Raw genomic sequence first — 18925 nt, 5'->3', positions numbered from 1 at the left:
TGTTACTTTTGGGGAAGTCTATCAATCCTATTGAATTGGTTATGTACATTTATGCAATCCTGCCTTTTCTTTTGGTATATATCATCAAAACCGAGTAGTGGGTAATTGGGACCATGATCCTGAATCATCATGGATTTCATTTGAACCCAAATGGAATGAGAAATGATCAGATGCAGCGGCTATATCATAAGTAATGATATGGCCATTTATTTCCCTTAATCATCAAGGTGTTTTCCTCTATTTTCTTAGAGCAAAATATCATCCAGTCTTTTAATCTCATTCTGTAGGGCTGTTCTGTATTTTCTGGTTGTTTTGAAGTTGGATACAAGGACAAGGACAATGCAAAGTGATAGCAGTACCAGTGGCCTTCCATCGAACCCTTCTAGTCGGGTTCGGCATCGAAGACGCTCAAATGAGGTTGGTTTTTTCAAATTTGGCAAGCTCTTTTCTTTTTGTGGTTCCAGCATCTTGTAAGGCAATGGGGCAAATCCATAGGAGTCAATATATGAGCCACACCTGCCATTCTTGCAAGCTATGTTTTCTTTTTGGCATGGAGTAAATTTATGAATATATTGTTTTGAGGCCATTATTTGTTAAAAGACCTGTAGTGTTCTGATGCATCATGATGGGTAAAGTTCCCTGATGGGCCAAGCGTTTATAGTTTAGGCCCACGGTTCAGGATCCAGACCATTGATCTGATGGGCCCCACTATGGTATGGGGATGCCCCAAAAATCTTCAAGACTGGAAGATTCCACCCCTCAACCAATGCCTTATAGATAGATGATTAATAAAGGAATATAGCAACATTGCAGACAAAAAAGGTCAATCATTGGATGGATAGGATATTCTGCTTTCCTGCGTTGGCATTGTGTGATTTTGGGTAGAACCCCCCATTCATTGTGTGACCCATGAAATCAACTGCTTGGATCACCGGACCAAGTGCCGCCTTAGACGACTAGGAAAATCAGGATATCATGCACATCCTTCTTCTCAAAAAAAGGTAAAAAAGAAAAAGAAAAATCACATTCTGCTTGCTATCTTCAAGGCTGATTGGTCTGCCATTTATAATGCTGTTCTATCTGTAAATGAGGATTAAACTCCTAATGGTGTTATCATTGTCAAAATCATAGTTACCGGGAAACATGTTCCCCTTAAAAACAGTCTTCTGTTTCATTTTGGTAATTACTATGACAAATTTTCAAAATGAATAGTTTCTTGCATCTGTTTCTAAGTGGTCCTTTCGTGTTAGGTTCCTACTGATGCAAGTAGTACGGACGGAAGTCATTTACTTGTTAATGATCAAAATAGATACAAATCAATGTTGGTTCGTGCGCGTTCATCTGTGTGGATGATCGGGGGGTTTGCATTTATTATCTACATGGGCCACCTCTATATTTGGGCCATGGTTGTCATCATCCAAATCTTTATGGTAAGTGAGCTGTTCAATCTACTCAGAAGAGCTCATGAAAGTAGAAGTCTTCCAGGATTCAGGCTCTTGAATTGGTAAGCAGCCCGGCCTTTATTTATCAACTTATGCTCTTTTTTTTTTTTTTCTAATGATCAAATATCTTCTTCTTCTTCTTTTATTTTTATTTTTATTTTAATTCGAAACTTAAATCTGGTGTTTTAAAAAATGATATTTGATATAAAAAATTGTCGTCTTTTTGTTTGAACTAGCAATGGTAAAGATGGGGCCAACCTTTCAGTAACCTAACCGTTAGCCTGGTGGGCATGCCCTAACAACTCCCTGGATTAGATGGTTGTTGCCATCCCATGAAAACGGGAAAATACAACCATAATCCACAGTTAAAAGTGTCCCTGTTGGATGGTTATGATCATTCAGATTCCAGTGGAGATCTTTTGGGTGTCTTCGTCCACTTTGAGGCCTACCATATGAATGGTTTAGATTGCCTAAAAATGGTCCGACATGTTCGGTTTATTGGGCAAAGCAAATGCTCGATCAAACGTGGCATGTTTGTTTACTATTTTTTTTTTTTAATGAAACCATTGACATTGTTTCATCTGAGCTTGAGCAGCTATTTAGCAACTGCCTGAGTGACTAGTGGTTATATTTCCTTGTATTTACTCTCTGTGTCTACTTGCAGGCACTTTTTCTTCACAGCAATGTTGTTCGTATATGGCCGCTTTCTTAGTCGGCAGCTTGTGAACACTGTTTCTTCAGATAAATTTTTATATCAGCTTGTGAGCGGCCTTATCAAATATCAGATGTTTATTTGTTATTTCTTATATATTGCAGGTTGGCTACTTCCTTTTAGGGTCATCATTTGTATAGACAAAGTAAGACATTTTGAAAAAAAATAAATCATCCAAGTTAATTGTTTCAAAAGCCATTTGAACATGGTGTGAAAGATAGTTGAATATTGCGTTGACTCCGGTTTGGTGGAGAACTGAACAAGCTGCCCCACCAATAATGGTGGCAATGGGCTGGGTAGCCTACTTGACCCGACGAGTACGACATAGCACTGGGTCGGGCTTGAACCTACTAGTTTGGGCCTTGCATGCATGCCCAATCAATTTTTGGGTCGGGCTGGGGCTTAAGTCATTTTAGCCCAATCCATTATGACCTGATTTTATATGCATGCATATTATATGCTCTGTGCATGTGTGGTCCACTTGATCAACAAATAGATTAGGAACATTTGAGTGGGAAATAGGGATTTGGAGACTAAACTGTTGAAATAGATTAGGAACATTTGGAGACTGCACTGTTGAAGGAGGAAGGATTTGGACTGATGTCGGGAGGAAGAAAATGGGGTTGGAGAAGACAGAGCACAAGAAAGATTCTTTGGCCGAACTCCGGACCTTGTCTGTAACTAGGTTCCCAGAAGGTTGGGCTCCCGTTAACTTCTCCAGAGTCTTCTTTAGGACCGGCGTAGTCATGGAGGTAGTCACTCCTCGAGATTGTTTTACAGGTGAGTATCAGGGCTTTGCCTTCATTCGAATGAGTGAGGAGAAGGAAGTGAAGAGAGTAGTGAAACTGTTATATGGGGAAAGTTTTGGAGGTAGGAAGCTACGAGTCCAGGAAGCTTGTTTTGGGCCTGTTGTGAGGAATGAGGAGGGGTTGTGGGTCTATATGGGGACAAGAACATTGGAAAGAAGGCAATGAGAGAAGAGGGGGTGGGCCGAAGTGAGTCATGGGGGGAACCATTTTCCTTCATGGACATAGTGGTGAGGGAGAAGAAGGGGCTTTCTTCATCTTAGGTAGGTGGAACTGGGGAAAAGGGTGCGGGGGTTGCAGACATTGGGGAGGGGAAATGGGTATGGATAGAAGGGGAAGGGGATGTGATGGTAGTTCGAGTCCCACAGGAAGTTATCGAGAATGAATGAAGCCTTTTGCAATGGTCTTTAGCTGCGTTCATGGAAGAGGGAGCTTCGATTCCTCAAATAGATGGATGGCTTTGTGAGTCCTATAACCTCAAAAGGTAGGACTTCTTCATTAAGCCATTGGTTTGAAGGAGGTATGGATTCGGCTTAGGCAAGATGTTAACATCGATCAAGTTCTCTTTGCAAGTGCCCTGTATAGACATGATCCAGTCAAGTGGTTGAGAAAGTGGTTGGAGCATTCGTATTTCAAAAGGGAGGAGGCTTGGTTTCTTTTTTGGGGAGTTCCTCTTGAACTTTGGTATACAGATGTGTTTGTGGCTATTGAATCTTGCTTAGGGGAGGTTGTCTTTATTGATGATGAATGGAGAAGGGGGAGGAGATGGTAGTAGCTCGGATGTGCATTAGTAAGAAGAGATCCGCTGTAGACCCGTCGGCAGTAAGAATCAGAGTCGGGTTTGACGAGTTGGAGGTTATGGTCGAAAGGGAGAGGGAAGGGGGTCAACATCTAGATTGGGAGGGGGGATTCTGGAGATCTTGAGAAAGCTCGAGGTCAAGGAGGAGCCATGGCAGTCAAGCGTTGAGGGGATGGAGCACCGATCCCTCCTAGAGGTGGGATTGATACGTGTCATAGAGCAGACGACACTGATGGAGTAGGTGAAGGGAGATGCTCTCCGGAGGCGACATGCCATTATTTGTGTCCCGCAGGAGATACTCCACAAGCATGTTTGTATCCAAGCCTGGATTTAGCCCTAGTCTCAGGTGTCGAGCCTCTCTCCGAAGTGCTTTTGTTATAGACATATGGTAGCTTCGACCCGGTCCTTAGCGAGGTTTGGGCCACGCGTTGCGTTGAGACAGAAATTGCTATCCCTGCCTCTTGCGAAGCCGACGTGGTGTTGTACACATGGCATGTCGAGAGCCTCAACACTGTTAAGGGGATGCATGGAAGGTTGACATGTGGCAGGGAAGAGGTGTTAATTATAATATCACCTGCTCATGTGAAAATCGGGTCTTCTCCCACATGAGTGAAAGTTCTCTCATGTGGGATAAAATCCCTTTATATCCTCGATAGTTTGGGGAACAATCTCATTTTCACATTTCTGAGAGCGCAGGGGTCGACGCTGGAATAGTTGAGGACCATCTCTCCCTTTCGCAAACAATGAGTCTGCAGATTCTTTCTGTCGATGCAGCTCAGTTGATGATAGAGGTTTCTGGTTAGGACATGACTTTTCTAGGAGCGCAATGGGTTGAAATTCCATCCTCAGATGAGAAGAAGTTAGTGAAGGTGCAAGGAGAGTTCGATGGGCAGACATTCATGATGTCTTTAAAGATGCACCAAGAGGCATTCCCAAGGTGCGATGAGGTTTTGGAGGAGCAATACAGGTGGACTAAAGGTGTTCTCGAAAGGGTTGGAGGTTTAATATGGATGTCTTACGGAGTCCGCGAAGAGGATGTTTTAGATTTCTATCAGTTCATCAAAAGTAAGGTAGCTCAAAGACAACACGAGATGCAGTCAGCAAGGCATAAAATTTTTCCAAAGGGGCTGAAGGGGGCTCCTGATTTAGCATGCTCTACTCAGCAGGAAAGCGGCAGGAAGAGGGGAAGATCAAGCCGATTTAGTGATCAATGATGCTTTTCTCTTGGAATGTTAGGGGTCTAGGCTTCCAATTCAAATGAGCCCAAGTGAGGAAGGTTTGTGAGAAGGCCAAGGCAGAGATTATTACTCTACAAGAGACTAAACTTCAGACTATTGATAAAGGTATGATTGACTCTCTTTGGGGGTAAAAAACAAGGGTTGGGAATCAGTTGATGCCACAGGCATGCGGGGGGTGTTCTCGTGGAATGGAATGCAATCCTGTGGAAGAAGATAGTTATTTGGGGACTTTTTCCGTTTACATCTTTTTTCAACAAATGACTAGGGGGAGTCAGTGGGTTTTCACTGTAGTTCCATGGCCCTTGTTCGAGCAACATAAGGGACCAGTTTTGGGATGAGTTGGATCTTGTCAGGCAAAAATGGGACATGCCTTTTTTCTAGAAAGGGGGGGGGAGGGGGGTAGTTGCTTTTTTCACGAGAAGTCTAGTGGAGGCCAGGTCAGCAATAGCATGAAGAAATTTGCTGATTGGGTAGCCCGTCATGATTTGGTGGACCTAGTGCTGCTAATGGCCAGAAAAACACCATTTTGTTGTGACTGGACAGATTTTTAGTGACCTCAGATTGGATGGAAAAATATCCATTGGTTTGTTATCAAGGGTTGTCCAAAATCTTATTTGATCATCACCCGATTGTCTTGGAAATCCCAGTAGACATTCGGGGCCCCAAACCATTTAGATTTTAGTTAGCCTAGTTACAAGTAGACAGTTCCAAGGACCTTATAGCTGAATGATGGAATTCATTCGCTGTGGAAGGATATGCTGGTTTTTTTGGCTTTGCAGAAAGCTTAAATTGTTAAAGGAAAAAAAAAAAAAAAAAAGGGATTTGGAAAAGGGAGGTTCTTGGCTCTCAAGAATTAGATTTTGATGAAATGGCTTTGGAAATCCATGAATTAGATTTGTTAGAGGAGTCCGGTGCTTTATCGGGTGAGGGCAGGGAGAAAAGAAATGCTTTATATCTTAAATACGCTGATTGATCGAAAGAAGAGGAAATCGAATGGTGTTAGCACTCTAAGAGTGGTGTGGCTAAAGGAGGGTGATAAAAACACTCATTTCTTTCATAACATTGCGAGTGCTCGGGCAAGATGCAATCATATTTCTAATTTGGTTGTTGATGATGAAAGGACTTCTGACAGAGGAAAGATTTGTGATTCCATAGTTAGCTTCTATTCTAAATTGTCAGCGATTGATCAATGGAATAGGCCGCGGCTAGACTTCTTGGTTTTCAAAAGATTTCCAGAGACGTTGCTACTTCCCTTGAATCTCAGTTCTCGGTGGCATAGCTAAAGATAACTATTGATTCCTTATGTGGCGACAAAGCTCTAGGTCCCGACGATTTCCCTATTGCCTTCTTCTAGACTTTTTGGAATTTTCTTTAAAAACATGTTATGGAATTTGTTTCAAAATTCCACGAACGAGGCAAGTTATCTATCGACATCAGGGCTTCCTTTATTGCTCTCATCCCTAAGCTTTGAGGGAGAGGAGCAGCTAAAATACTTTTGCCCTAAGACCTCATAAGGGGTCCCGTACAAGATCCTCGTCAAAATTTTAGCTCTTCGTCTTTGGGGTGTCTTATCTAAGGTCATCGCCAATAATCAAGGAGCCCTTTGTTATGGGGAGGCAAATTTTAGATACCTCTCTTATTGCTTATGAATGCATCGATTCAAGACAGAGAGAGAAAAAGACTAGCTTGGTGTGCAAGCTTGATCTGGAAAAGGCCTATGATCACGTCAACTGGGAGTTTCTAGACTATATGCTAGATTAGGTGGGGTGTGGCCAGAAATGGAGTTGGATACGTCTTGTGTGCAATCGGCTTCTTTTTCGATCCTTTTTAACGGATCACCAAAAGGCTTCTTTTGAGCTTCTAAGGGTTTAAGGCAAGGAGACTCCCTTTTGCCTTACCTCTTTGTATTAGTTGGTGAGGCACTTAGCAAAATGCTAACTAGGGGGGACGAGAATGGTATAGTTGGAAATGCCCCTACCTCTCGTTAGGAGGAAGGTTGACTCTCATTAAAAAGACTTTTTCAAACATGCCTATGTACTTTATGTCTATCTTCAAATGCCCCCAATTGGTGTTGAAGTGTCTAGCTAAGTTGAGAAGGGACTTTCTTTGGAGGGGGTGCACAATGGGTGCAAGTTACATCTCTTCTTAAATGGGGGGAGGTTTGTAAGCTGATTTCTTAAAGGGGAGCAGGGATCAAAGACTTGGGGCTTATGAACATTGCGCTTCTTGGAAATGATTATGGAAATTCGATATGGAATCGGAAGCCTTTGGGGGGAGATCACCGTGAGCACGTATGGAGTTCTGGAAGGGGGTTGGTTTGTGAAGTTCTTGTCTTTATATTGGGACTCAAGCATATGGAAAGCGATTGCATGAACAAAACACTTTTTTCAAAGAGGTATATCTTTTTCTTTTGGTAAGGGGGATAAGATCTGCTTTTGGGCGGATGAGTGGTGCGGTGAAAGGGTGCTCCAAGAGGTGTTCCCTAGCCTCGTTTCTCTTGCTCCGGATCGTTACCTCCTAGTGTCAAGGTGTTTCTCTACTGCAGCGGATCTACTATTTGGTGCCCTTCTTGCCGGAGGAATTTGTCTGATGATGTCGTGCAGATCTTTGCTTTGTTGGAACAGCTCAAGCACAACGTGTCCCCTTTGGCGGAGGACTCCATGATTTGGAAAGGACGCCAATCTGGGAATTTTTCGGTTGCTTCTTTCTATAGTTTATTCTTTGGTTTAGCCTTCGGGAGGGACCCCCCACCCATCCCATATGTTTCTTCATTGGCATTATGGGGCTCTTCATGTTATAGCTTTTGTGTGGCTCGTTGGTCGAAAGAAAGTTCTTACCATCGACAACCTCTAGCGGAGATCTCTCATTCTCCCCAACATTTGCCTCGTGTGCATGAAGGATGTGGAATCTCATTCATTGCACCTTTGCCCGGAGAGTGTGTCTTCCTTGTTAATGCGCATATGGCCTGGGTTATGTCGAAGCCCGTCTTTGGGCTTGGCATGGAGTGGGTAGCAGGAAGGCTCCTAAAGTTGTTTGAAGGCACTTCATCATGGCCATTTTTTGGGCCATTTGGAGAGAAAGGAACAAGCGGTGCTTTAGAAATGGGAATTCCCCGGTGGATGGGGTTATAAAGGCAGTTATGGGGTTTGTGAGGGGTTGGGCCCCTCATGTTCATACAGCTAAGTCTGCCCCTTACTTTCCATTTTTGTCTTCTTAGTTTGGTGTTGTATTCTTTTCCTGCTTTTTGGCGTGTCTTCTAATAAAATTTGTCATCTCTTTCAAAGAAAGTGGGACTTATCAATTTCCGGGCTAGGTCGGGTTGGGTCTGGCCCATTCCCACCCCTACCTACCAATACGTGTATTATGGAACCAAGTCGGCATAGGTTTAATCCATGGGACATTGTGCTCCGGAGCTAGCTTTTGGTTCCTTGGATTCATATGTTCAGAATCTGCATACCTTTTTGTTGACACTTGTTTTAGACACTCGGAACATGTTACCTTTTACTGTTTTTTCTTTTTTCTTTTTCCTTTTGATCATTGTATTTATATCCATCAGATTCATGCTTTCCGGCCTAATGTACAATTTCTTATTGGTATGGGGTTTAGGTTTTGTGTGGTTTATTCTTACTTTAAAGAAGAAGATGTACAAGTATCAATTCGGCCAGTATGCATGGACACACATGATTCTTTTTGTGGTGTTTGCTCAGACCTCTTTCACTGTAGCTAATATTTTTGAAGGAATTTTCTGGTAATTCGCCTTCTTGCAAATCTTTCATATGATACACAAATCGCATGAAGCTAACATTCAATTATGCCATATTTTGGTAGTTTATTATAACTTTCCTATTTTACGAAATATTTATCTACATGCCTGCTTTTACTACTATTTTCATCTAATTTTTTAGTAATTCACTCATGCAATATGCGGTAGTTCATCGAGGTTTGGCCGAATACATCCCAATGTATTGCAATATGATACGTTGTTGGGATTTTAGCCTTTGAATCTGGGTCATCTTCCAATGATCCAAACTGTTTATATGACGAGTCTCTTTGAATGGTGGAAAGTCAACAGGTAAAAACTCTCAATTGGATTAATCAAAGGGATAATTTGGCTCTTTGGCTTTGAACATGAATGGTCACCATAACCTTTGTATGATCAAAGAGTTTAAATATTCAATCCGAGAGTTTTTCAGGCATCCCGCATCCAAGGGGAGCCCTGTCAAATAAATGGTTTAGGTCATTGGAAAAATCCAAATCCAGCGGTTTTGAGTCCCCATGCATCTTATTGTAATATGCCGGGATTTATTCGAGCAAACCTCTAATTCATTTTATGAAGTTTGAAATGTTCTGCAATTGGCATACTTATTTCTAGGTGTAATAGACATTTTCCCTTCAATTTCTTCACACAGCTCTGTGGAAGATTGAGTGATGTATGATTTGACTGTTTGATCCAGAATACAATCAGCCTGAAATCTCAATCTCAATTCTTCAAGAACAAATAAACAACAATTTTAATTCATGAGTAGATTTGCAGAGTAGATCTTACCTCACATATGCAGATAGCATAGCAGGATAGTACCCACATTTGATTAGCGTCAAACTTACAAGAGAAGAGTCACCAGACTCTCAATAAGCACAGGATCTCACCATGCTTGTTAGCGTAACAATCAATAGATTTTGATCAGTCACTTCCCAAAGTCTAGAGAATCTCTCTTAGAAGAAGAAAAATACTCTTCTCAGTTATAGCTTGCAATGGAGGAGACTCAAACCCCTAAAATCCCTATGAATTTGGATATTCCATCCAAATCCAGTATAATCCCTCAGAAATCAGAACACTCCTGTAACATCCTCTAAAGGACTTCCAACTTATAACCTCAAATTTCCTATTATTTTGGAAACCAACTATGACAAATTTGTGATGTGTTTCACAACTGAAATGGGAAATTAGTTGCGATTAATTTCTTCCAAAAGAACATCTACCTACATGACTTTGTGCCACTCTTTCCTGAAAAAATACCCAATAATTACCTATGAATATTAAAAAAAAAGTTGAAAACTCATAAGAAATAATGACTCAAATCTTATCAGCCCATTTATAAGAAACAAATTGTGATAAATGGAAAAACCTAACTATTGGTTGGACTGAAACCTAGATCCAATTGTCAAAAACTCAAATACCCCTGGTGGAAAGATAAGTCAAAAACAAAAATTTTATTTCTTCATGTGATTGGGAGAAAAAAAAAATCTTATATATATATATATTTTGCTGAGATTTTTTTTCTCCAACTCCCAAAAATGCATTTGACTCTTAATTCCTTAAAAAAAAAAAAAGGGGAATCTAGATGTAATGGCCTTTTTTTTGGAGAAAAAAATGTCCCAAAAAATATTTGATTTGATTTTTTATTTTTATTTTTAAATTTTAAATGTGAGGATCCCAAATATGTATGCATGCATGCATGGATGTATGTATTATGTATGCGTGCGTGCATGGATGGACGGACGGGCATGTATTTGATGGTGTAATGGGTCATTCTTTGGTAATAATGCTGCCTATCGAGCCGGCTTTTTAATGTTAATTACTAAGTACCCAGCTGACTTTAGATTCTTGTATATATATATATATATATATATATTATTTTATCTAATGTCAACACATAAGATTACTAAGTCCACAAATGAGTAATGACGACACATAGGATGAATAGTGTTGGTTCAATTTGGGTACACTTTAACAGCCCGAAAATGGCCCAGAATGCATGCAATCCATGGGAATCATCCCATTAATGCATGTCTTTGATCTATAAACACCATTTTACTCAAGGAACATGAGGGGGGAAAGAAATTCTTCATCATCATCTAAGCCTTATCCCTAGTAATTGGGGCTCGATTGTGAGGAAAAAATGACAAAAAAGAAGAAGATGAATAGTGCCAATCTAATTTGTGTACGCTTGAAGGGCCCAAAAAACTGAAATTTGTGCAACCTGTAAGATGCATCACACATCCCAATAATGTGGATCTCTAACTATATATACCATTTTTTGCCAAGAAGTTGTAGGATTTTTTTTTATATATAAATTCAAATGAATAATGTCGGCTAGATTTGGGCACACGTTTGTATGGCCTAAAAATGGCCCAAATGTTGTGCAATACGTGTGCATATCTCTAATCCATATACATCATTTCCCTTAGGGCCTGTTTGGATTTGTTGAAATATAAATTGGGGAAATGCTATCTCCATGAAAATGATGTTTTCATTGTTCATTTTTATAAATTTTCTTTGAAACTCTGTTTCCGTTTCATTCTCATTTCTTAAAAAATGGTTCCTTTTCATTTCCTTGCCCAGATTCGTGAAATGTTATTTCCAAGAAATTGAGAGAAATGAGAGGAAATGACCCCTCTTTTTATATACCCCACAGGGTAGTCACATGTGCCACCGCCCATCTTCTAAGTGCCCACATGTGGAACCATCCATCTTCAAGTGCATCACATGTGCCAATGTGCCACATGCGCAACGTGTACCACCATCCATCTTAAAATAGCACACGTGCCATTTCTTTTTTTGTTTTTTGAAGACACAGGGTGTCCCCACCTCTTTTTTAAAGTGAGACTAATCCCTGCGGATACACGCAATCACCCACAACCACGTGTATCGGGTAAAGCTAAGGAGGGGAATCGAACCCTCACCTATAGGGAGCAAACCTATGGTGAAGACCATTCGCCCAAACCTCGTTAGCCATTGTGCCACATGTGCAACATGTGCCATTACCATTTTTATTGACCCACGTTTCAATGTGTCACACACCCTAATGTGCCATGAATAGCATGTGTCACCCTCATCTTCAAACACCACACATGTACCACATGGCTGCCATCCATCTTTAAGCGCTTCATATGCGCAACATGCGCTAATGCGTGACAAACGCAATGCGTGCCACTAAGCAACTTTAAATGCCCTACATGTGCAAATATTCATTCAAGTGCCCCACGTGCTAATGTGCTACATTTGCCACAATCCATCTTAAAACACTAGACACATGTCAATATGCCAGATGTATGACATGTACAAACACCCGCCATCAAGTTCATCAAGGCGCCACATGCCCCAATGTGCCACGAGTGCTACATTTGTCACGCTTATCTTCAAGCACCTCACAGGTGCAGATGTACCAAATGTGCTATTGTGCCACATGTGTCATTAGCCATCTTTAAGTGCTCCGTATGCGCCACGAGTGTCAACACGCCACATGCGCAACATGTGCCACCATCCATCATTAAGCGCCCCAGTCGTGCCAATGTCCCACTTGTGAATGTGTCAAGTGTGACCATGTGACATGTGCCACAATTCATCTTCAATGCACACATGTGATACCTTCTATCTTTGAGTAAAATTTTCATGAAAAATTCATTTTTTGTGCCACAATTCATCCTCAATGCACACATATGTTACCTTCTGTCTTTGGAAATGAAGAAAATATTTTTGTTGATGCAAAAATCTGGTTAGCCTCCCCTGGACCTTCGTGTACCTGCACAAGGGACGAACAAAGGAGACGCTGGCTAGTACAGGGGACCCTCTGATGCCTAAGTCAGGTAGGGAATCTGGGTCTAGTCGAGTAAGGGGTTTTAGGCTAGAGATTGTGTGTACCTTTTACTATTAGAGATGCTCCTATTTATAGTTGAGGAGATGCGGTGACGTAGAGGAGATCTCTCTGTTTAGTAGGTGCGTATTGTAGAGGGATTCGGATCCCGAACGCATGGGAGAATCTCCCGAGATCCTTGGTGAAGATCTCGGGATCCCGAAAGATCTCGGGCGGATCTCTCTTAGATAAGATCTGATTATTCGGAATCAGCAGAGATGTGCAGTAGGAGGCCGAGGTGGTCTTGGCCGACCTGACCTAGGGGTAGCATGCTGACCTGACCTGGGGGTAGTATGCTGACCTGACCTGGGGATAATACGCCGACTTGGATTCTCTAGCGAGCCTTGGCTCTTCTCTTAGTGCTGTGTAGATTACCGACCTGCCGACTTGCCCTCATACTTCGTGTTAGGGCAGTGAGGCCGAGCTCATTTCCTTAGTAGAATCCGGATGACATATGTTGTAGGGGGTCGAACTTAAGAGTCTGACATAGATACTCGGATGAGCTTCGAGCCTTCCATTATCATTAGGTAGATGGCCGACCTGCCGACCTGCCTCAAGAGTCGGAGGTGGTCTCGACCGACTTATATACTCGGATGAGCGTCGAGCATCTCTTTATCATCGGGTAGATGGTCGACTTGCCAACTTGCTTTATATGTAGTAGGTGACTGACCTCTCTTCCTTGGCCATTGAGGAGTTTATTTGTCATGACTAGTACTGGCCGACCTCATGTCCTGCGGCGATATTTGATCTGACTTCTTCTCTTTAGCCAATCCATTTTTACGCATAATAGTAAGCCCCCCTACTTTCGAGCTCGCGCAGCGGGCTTGAGAAGTAAGTTGGTTTTGGTGAGATCAAACATTTTAGCTGAGTAGGAGTGTTGGGGTGAGCTCTTGAGCTCTTCCTTTTATTAAGGAAATTTTGCTTTTGTCGAATAGATGAGTTAGCTGCAATGACCCCTTTATGAGAGGACGAGCAGTTTACTTGGGAGGATTATTTTCCCTTGCACTAAGAGATCCTCATTGTAGATTGTGCGATCCGAGTGACGTTTCCAGTAAGTGGTCCGACCTCTTCTTTAAGGGTCGGATTACTGGTGAGGATTGTTTTCTCTTGCACTAAGGGAAGTCCTCAGTAGTTCATGCAACTCGAAAAAGAGATTTTCTTCCTGATCTAGGGAAGCTCTTCCATAGTAGAATTCATGGTAGAAGAATTTTTTCCCTTGCAATAAGGGAAGTCCTCGTAGTCGATTTTGTAGCTCGGATAGTCAAAATTTGAAAGAAGTTCTCTTCCCCTGACCTAGGGAAGTTCTTTTATTGTAAAAATCGTTGAACAGTAGAGAGCACAACGATAGTCTTGTGAGCACCTTTTTCCCTTTTAAAAAGGGAAGCCACCCTTGTCGAGGTTGGTCAGTCGACGCACTCCTGGTCGGAGGACTTCTTGAATCCTTAGGACTAGTAGATCTTTAGGTGGTCAGCATTCCATGGGCCAGGTAAGAGCCACCCCCCAATGTCTTCTAGTTGATAGGTCCCTCAGTATTTGATGTCAAGGTCGGAGTTGGCTGATGAGCCTTATTACCAAGCTTGGTTAATTGGTTCAGCTCGGTCATCAGGTTTCCTTGCTCAGGTCGGCTTCTTTTAGTACATGCTCCAGCTTGGTGTTCAAGGGAGTGTACCGATGGAAATGACTTTCTGGATGTCGGCTAGTATGCTGGTAGGGCTGGGCACCTTGCTCGACTAATGATTCAGGAAGAACTGGGATGGTTGCTATAGATGATTCAAGAAGAGTTGGGATGGTTGCAACAGATGATTCGGGAAGAGCTGGAATGGCTGGAATAGATGATTTGGGAAGAATTAAGATGGCTGTAGCAGATGATTCGGAAAAAGTTGGAATGGTTGCAACAATGGCAACTAGAGCTTTCTTTCCTTTCGCCATTGTGGTTTTCTGGTAGAGTAGGAACGACTTTAATGTCGTTCCCACTGACGGCACCAAACTATTGATGCAAAAATCTGGTTAGCCTCCCCTGGACCTTCGTTTCCCTGCACAAGGGACGAATAAAGGAGACCCCTGGCTAGTACAGGGGACCCTTCGATGCCTAAGTCAGGTAGAGAATCTAGGTCTAGTCGCGTAATGAGTTTTAGGCTAGAGATTGTGCGTACCTTTCACTATTAGAGATGCTCATATTTATAGTTAAGGAGAGACAGTGATATAGAAGAGATCTTCCTATTTAGTAGGAGTGTATTATAGAGGGATTCGGATCCCGAACATGTGGGGGAATCTCCCGAGATCCTTGGTGAAGATCTTGGGATCCCGAGAATGTCACGGGTATCCTCCGAAATCTTTGGAGAAGATCTCGGGCGGATCTCTCTTAGATAAGATCTGATTATTCGGAATCAGCGGAGATGTGCAGTAGGAGGCCGAGGTGGTCTTGGCCGACCTGACCTGGGGGTAGTATGCCGACTTGACCTGGGGATAGTATGCCCTCCTTCTAACGCCATACTGTTATGGGTAAAAATGTACTGGCTAAAGAGAAGAGGTCAACTCGAACATCTTTGCGGGACATGAGGTCGGCCAGTGCTAGTCATGACCAATGAGCTCTTCAATGGCCGATGAAGAGAGGTCGGTCACCTACTACATATGAGGCAGGTCGGCCATCTACCCGATCATAAAGGGAGGCTCAAAGCTCATCCGAATATCTAGGTTAGTTAAGACCACCTCGGACTTTTTGAGGTAGGTCGGCCATCTACCTAATGATAAGGGGAGGCTCGAAGCTCATCCGAGTATCCAGGTCGGACACTTGAGCTTGACCCGCCACAATATATGTCATCCAGATTCTACTAAGGAAAAGAGCTCGGCCTCACTGCCCCAACACGAAATATGAGGGCAGGTCAGCAAGTCGGCAATCTACACGGCACTGTGAGAAGAGCCAAGGCTCGCCAGAGAATCCAGGTCGGCGTACTACCCCTAGGTCAGGTCGGCATGCTATCCTCAGATCAGGTCGGCCAAGACCACCTCGGCCTCCTATTGTACATTTCCGCTGATTCCGAATAATCAGATCTTGGAGGATACCCGCGACATGCTCGAGATCCTGAGATCTTCGCCAAGGATCTCGGGAGATTTTCCCACGTGTTCGGGATCCGAGTCCCTCTACAATACGCACCTACTAAATAGGGAGATCTCCTCTACATCACCGCCTCTCCTCGACTATAAATAGGAGCATCTCTAATGGTAAAAGGTACGCACAATCTCTAGTCTCAAATCCCTTACTCAATTAGATCCAGATTCCCTACCTGACTTAGGCATCGAAGGGTCCCCCGTACTAGCCAGGGTCTCCTTTGTTCGTCCCTTGTGTAGGTACACAAAGGTCCAGGGGAGGCTAACCAAATTTTTGCATCAACAAATTTCAAGCAAATTTTGTTTTTTTTTTGAAATGTTTCCAAGAAAATCTTGTTAAAAACAATAAAGGGAAACGATTTTTCATTTGTTACTGTTTTCTAGAAATGGTGCTTCCCTAGAAAACACTTTTTTTCTGAAATTTGTTTCCATGAATCCAAACAGGCCCTTAAGAAATTTAAGGAAAAAATAAAAATAATCTGATGAATAGTACGCAGTTGCTATTCATTTTCCTAGGAGCCTTGATGTAGGCCCCAATCAAGCACAAATCAAGCATGATTTGGTAGATCAGGGCCTATTGCGTTTGAATCTAAACAGAAACAAGAAGGAAAAGCAAAGGGATTTTTCCATATGGCCACCTGCGAAAACCTCCTACTTTAAGACTATTCCCAAAAATCCACCCATAGTTTTCACTATTAGACATTAAACCCCATGCCACTAGTTACCTATATGAAAGCCTTTTGTATTTTCATATTGACAAAACTGCCCACACTTTACGGCAGTTAAGCAATCCCTCATCCCTGAACCGGTGATTATGTGAGACCCTTGACTGTAGGTGGGGCCCAACATGATGTTTGTGAGAAATCCACCTCTTCCATCCGTTTAGCCACCTCATTTAGGACATGAGACCAAACATGAGACATCCAAAACTCAAGTGGGCTGCATGAGAGAAAACAACGGGAAGGGAAATGCCTATCATTGAAACCTTTTTGGGGTCCATCGTGATGTTTATATTGCAACCAAACTGTTCATAAGGTTGTTCTCAGTTGGATAAACTGAAAGCACAAAAATGTTAGCCTGATCTAAAACTTTTGTGGCCCCACAAATGTTTCAACGGTGGACATTCAATCCCGATTGTTTCCTATCGTGTGGCCCACTTGAGATTTGGATATGCTTCATTTTTGGGCTCATGCCCTAAAATGAGCTGGCAAAACAGATGGTTGGGGTGGATTTTTCACAAAACGTCTGTGGCCCCACACGTTTCAACAGTGAGCGTTCAATCCCCACTATTACCTGTTGTGTGGCCCCACTGGAGCTATGGATGTGCCTCTTTTTTGGGCTCATGCTGTAAAATGAGCTGCCAAAACAGATGGACGGGGTGCATTTCTCACAAACATCATGGTGGGCCATGCTCTAGGGTGTTAGATGGGTTGCTACCTTGAGAACTGATCACTGGCAGGCAACCACACCAAAACTCGTGGTACTGTGTAGGTGATCTTTATGACGCAGTGTACCATTTTAATGGTATCAATGTCCTATGCAAATGTTAAGTTGGTTGGTAGGATGGTACAATACCACAAAGTTGTGTAGGTTGTGTGTAGGTGATCAGTATCCACGTCATTTGAGAGGAATACATGGAAGTATTTCTTTGATTCTTCACACGTTCTTACATGCCCACATGGGACATGTATACGACATCTGAACCCTCTACAGTTGGAAGGACCATTCAATGGCCTGTTAGGAAAGTCAGTCTGGTCTGATTGTCAGGCAGGGTACAGTCGTATAAAGAACCAAGAACGGTTCAAATAGAATTGGCCAATGGGTTCATATTTAATGTGCAATGTTTGGCTGTGCAATCAGTGGACCAGCCTGATTTGTGCCAGATCATCTGAACGGTATGTCCCACGTTATCCATGGCCCAGGTGTTCGACAGATTTGCCAGTTTGGCACATGTGCCATATGTAAAAGTGGGTGCGGAGAAGACGGGCTATGTGACTAGCAAACTATTTTTCTGTGCAACAATTAAGAAATGTTCAAAGCTTTTGCACACTACTAGTTATAGTGATCCTAGTTGCATGGGGACAATTGGACAGAGAAAAATCAATGGATCCTGACTGTGCATGAGGTGCAGAAGACACTTTATGGGCTACCATGCAAAAATCAGACCCATTAGATGATGTGAACCATCCATTGAAGATCCTGCTGGATTGTGCATGTAAAAATAGTCAAATTAACACTTTTGCAACATCTATATGTTTTTTTTCAGTTAATATCTCTATATTCCCAGCAATCTCTATAGAGCTTTTCTAGGCCATGCGTTTGCAATAAAACTCACATGCAAACCATGCGTACCAGAATGGCACACCATTTGAATGGTCTGAATAGCTGTACCTGCATGCCTTCATGTGGCCCACCTACGTTTTGGCTGGAGCAGATGTCACAAGCACATTTCGGTGGACCCCACGAAACTTACCTGCTGTCTCTCATGCAGGCAAATGATGTTTTGTCATGCAAAGGGGTAAATTGGTGAAAAGTTTGGTCAACTAGGGGCAGGACCATCATTTTGGCATATGTTTCACCACGCGAAGGGGTAAATCGGTGATAACTGTGCTCCACTAGGGGCAGGACTGTCATTTTGGGAGAACGGCTATTTTTGTTAAGGATCCATCAGTCAAAGTCAACAGAAGCAGCTGCAAGTTTGTATATGAAATGGGTAGGCGGGTTTTGAAAAATAATTTAAAAGTAGGTCTTCGGTCCATAGCCCAAAAGATGGGACCATATGGAAAAATCCCTAAAACAAAAGAAGTGGTTGTTTACTTCTTCTTCTTCTTCTTCTTCTTCTTTTTTTTTTAAAATTTTTTGTTTTTAAAATTATTTATAAATATTCTGAAATGGACCAAAACTGCTTTGGTTCTCCGATTCACACTACAATCTCCTCTTTCAACATTGTATCTAGGCAACAATGTGATTGAATCAAACATGCAACAACTTGGGTGAAAAGTGGACACAAGGAGATGAGTCTTATTGAGTGCAACATTGATTTGGTGCCAATACTTATGCATTATGCCCCATTTACTTTAAGTCCGACCTGTTCACCCCTGTAATATGTAACGTGTCTGACCAATATGGTTACATAATGGTTGATAGATCTGTAACATAATCAATTCTCAAAACCATGGTCATTTC

At 42.4% G+C, this 18925-nt stretch overlaps 1 protein-coding gene across 2 annotated transcripts in view; it reads left to right on the top strand.

Moving 5' to 3' along the window:
• Nucleotides 1-287: 287 nt before the first annotated feature.
• Nucleotides 288-18925, top strand: part of LOC131229370 (phosphatidate cytidylyltransferase 1-like) — a 32963-nt gene continuing 14325 nt past the window's right edge. The window contains exons 1-4 of one of the 2 annotated variants that reach the window (XM_058225314.1): nt 288-417; nt 1251-1504; nt 2107-2258; nt 8604-8745. In XM_058225314.1, coding sequence (XP_058081297.1) covers nt 340-417; nt 1251-1504; nt 2107-2258; nt 8604-8745 — 626 coding nt within the window. In that variant the 5' untranslated portion in view covers nt 288-339. The remainder of the gene's footprint in view (nt 418-1250; nt 1505-2106; nt 2259-8603; nt 8746-18925) is intronic. The other variant, XM_058225315.1, reaches the window with a different exon arrangement.

The sequence above is a fragment of the Magnolia sinica genome, chromosome 16 (genome assembly GCF_029962835.1).
Source record: "Magnolia sinica isolate HGM2019 chromosome 16, MsV1, whole genome shotgun sequence".
NCBI lineage: Eukaryota > Viridiplantae > Streptophyta > Magnoliopsida > Magnoliales > Magnoliaceae > Magnolia > Magnolia sinica.
Note: the sequence above shows the minus strand (reverse complement) of the source record. Positions and strands in the feature narration are given on the sequence as shown.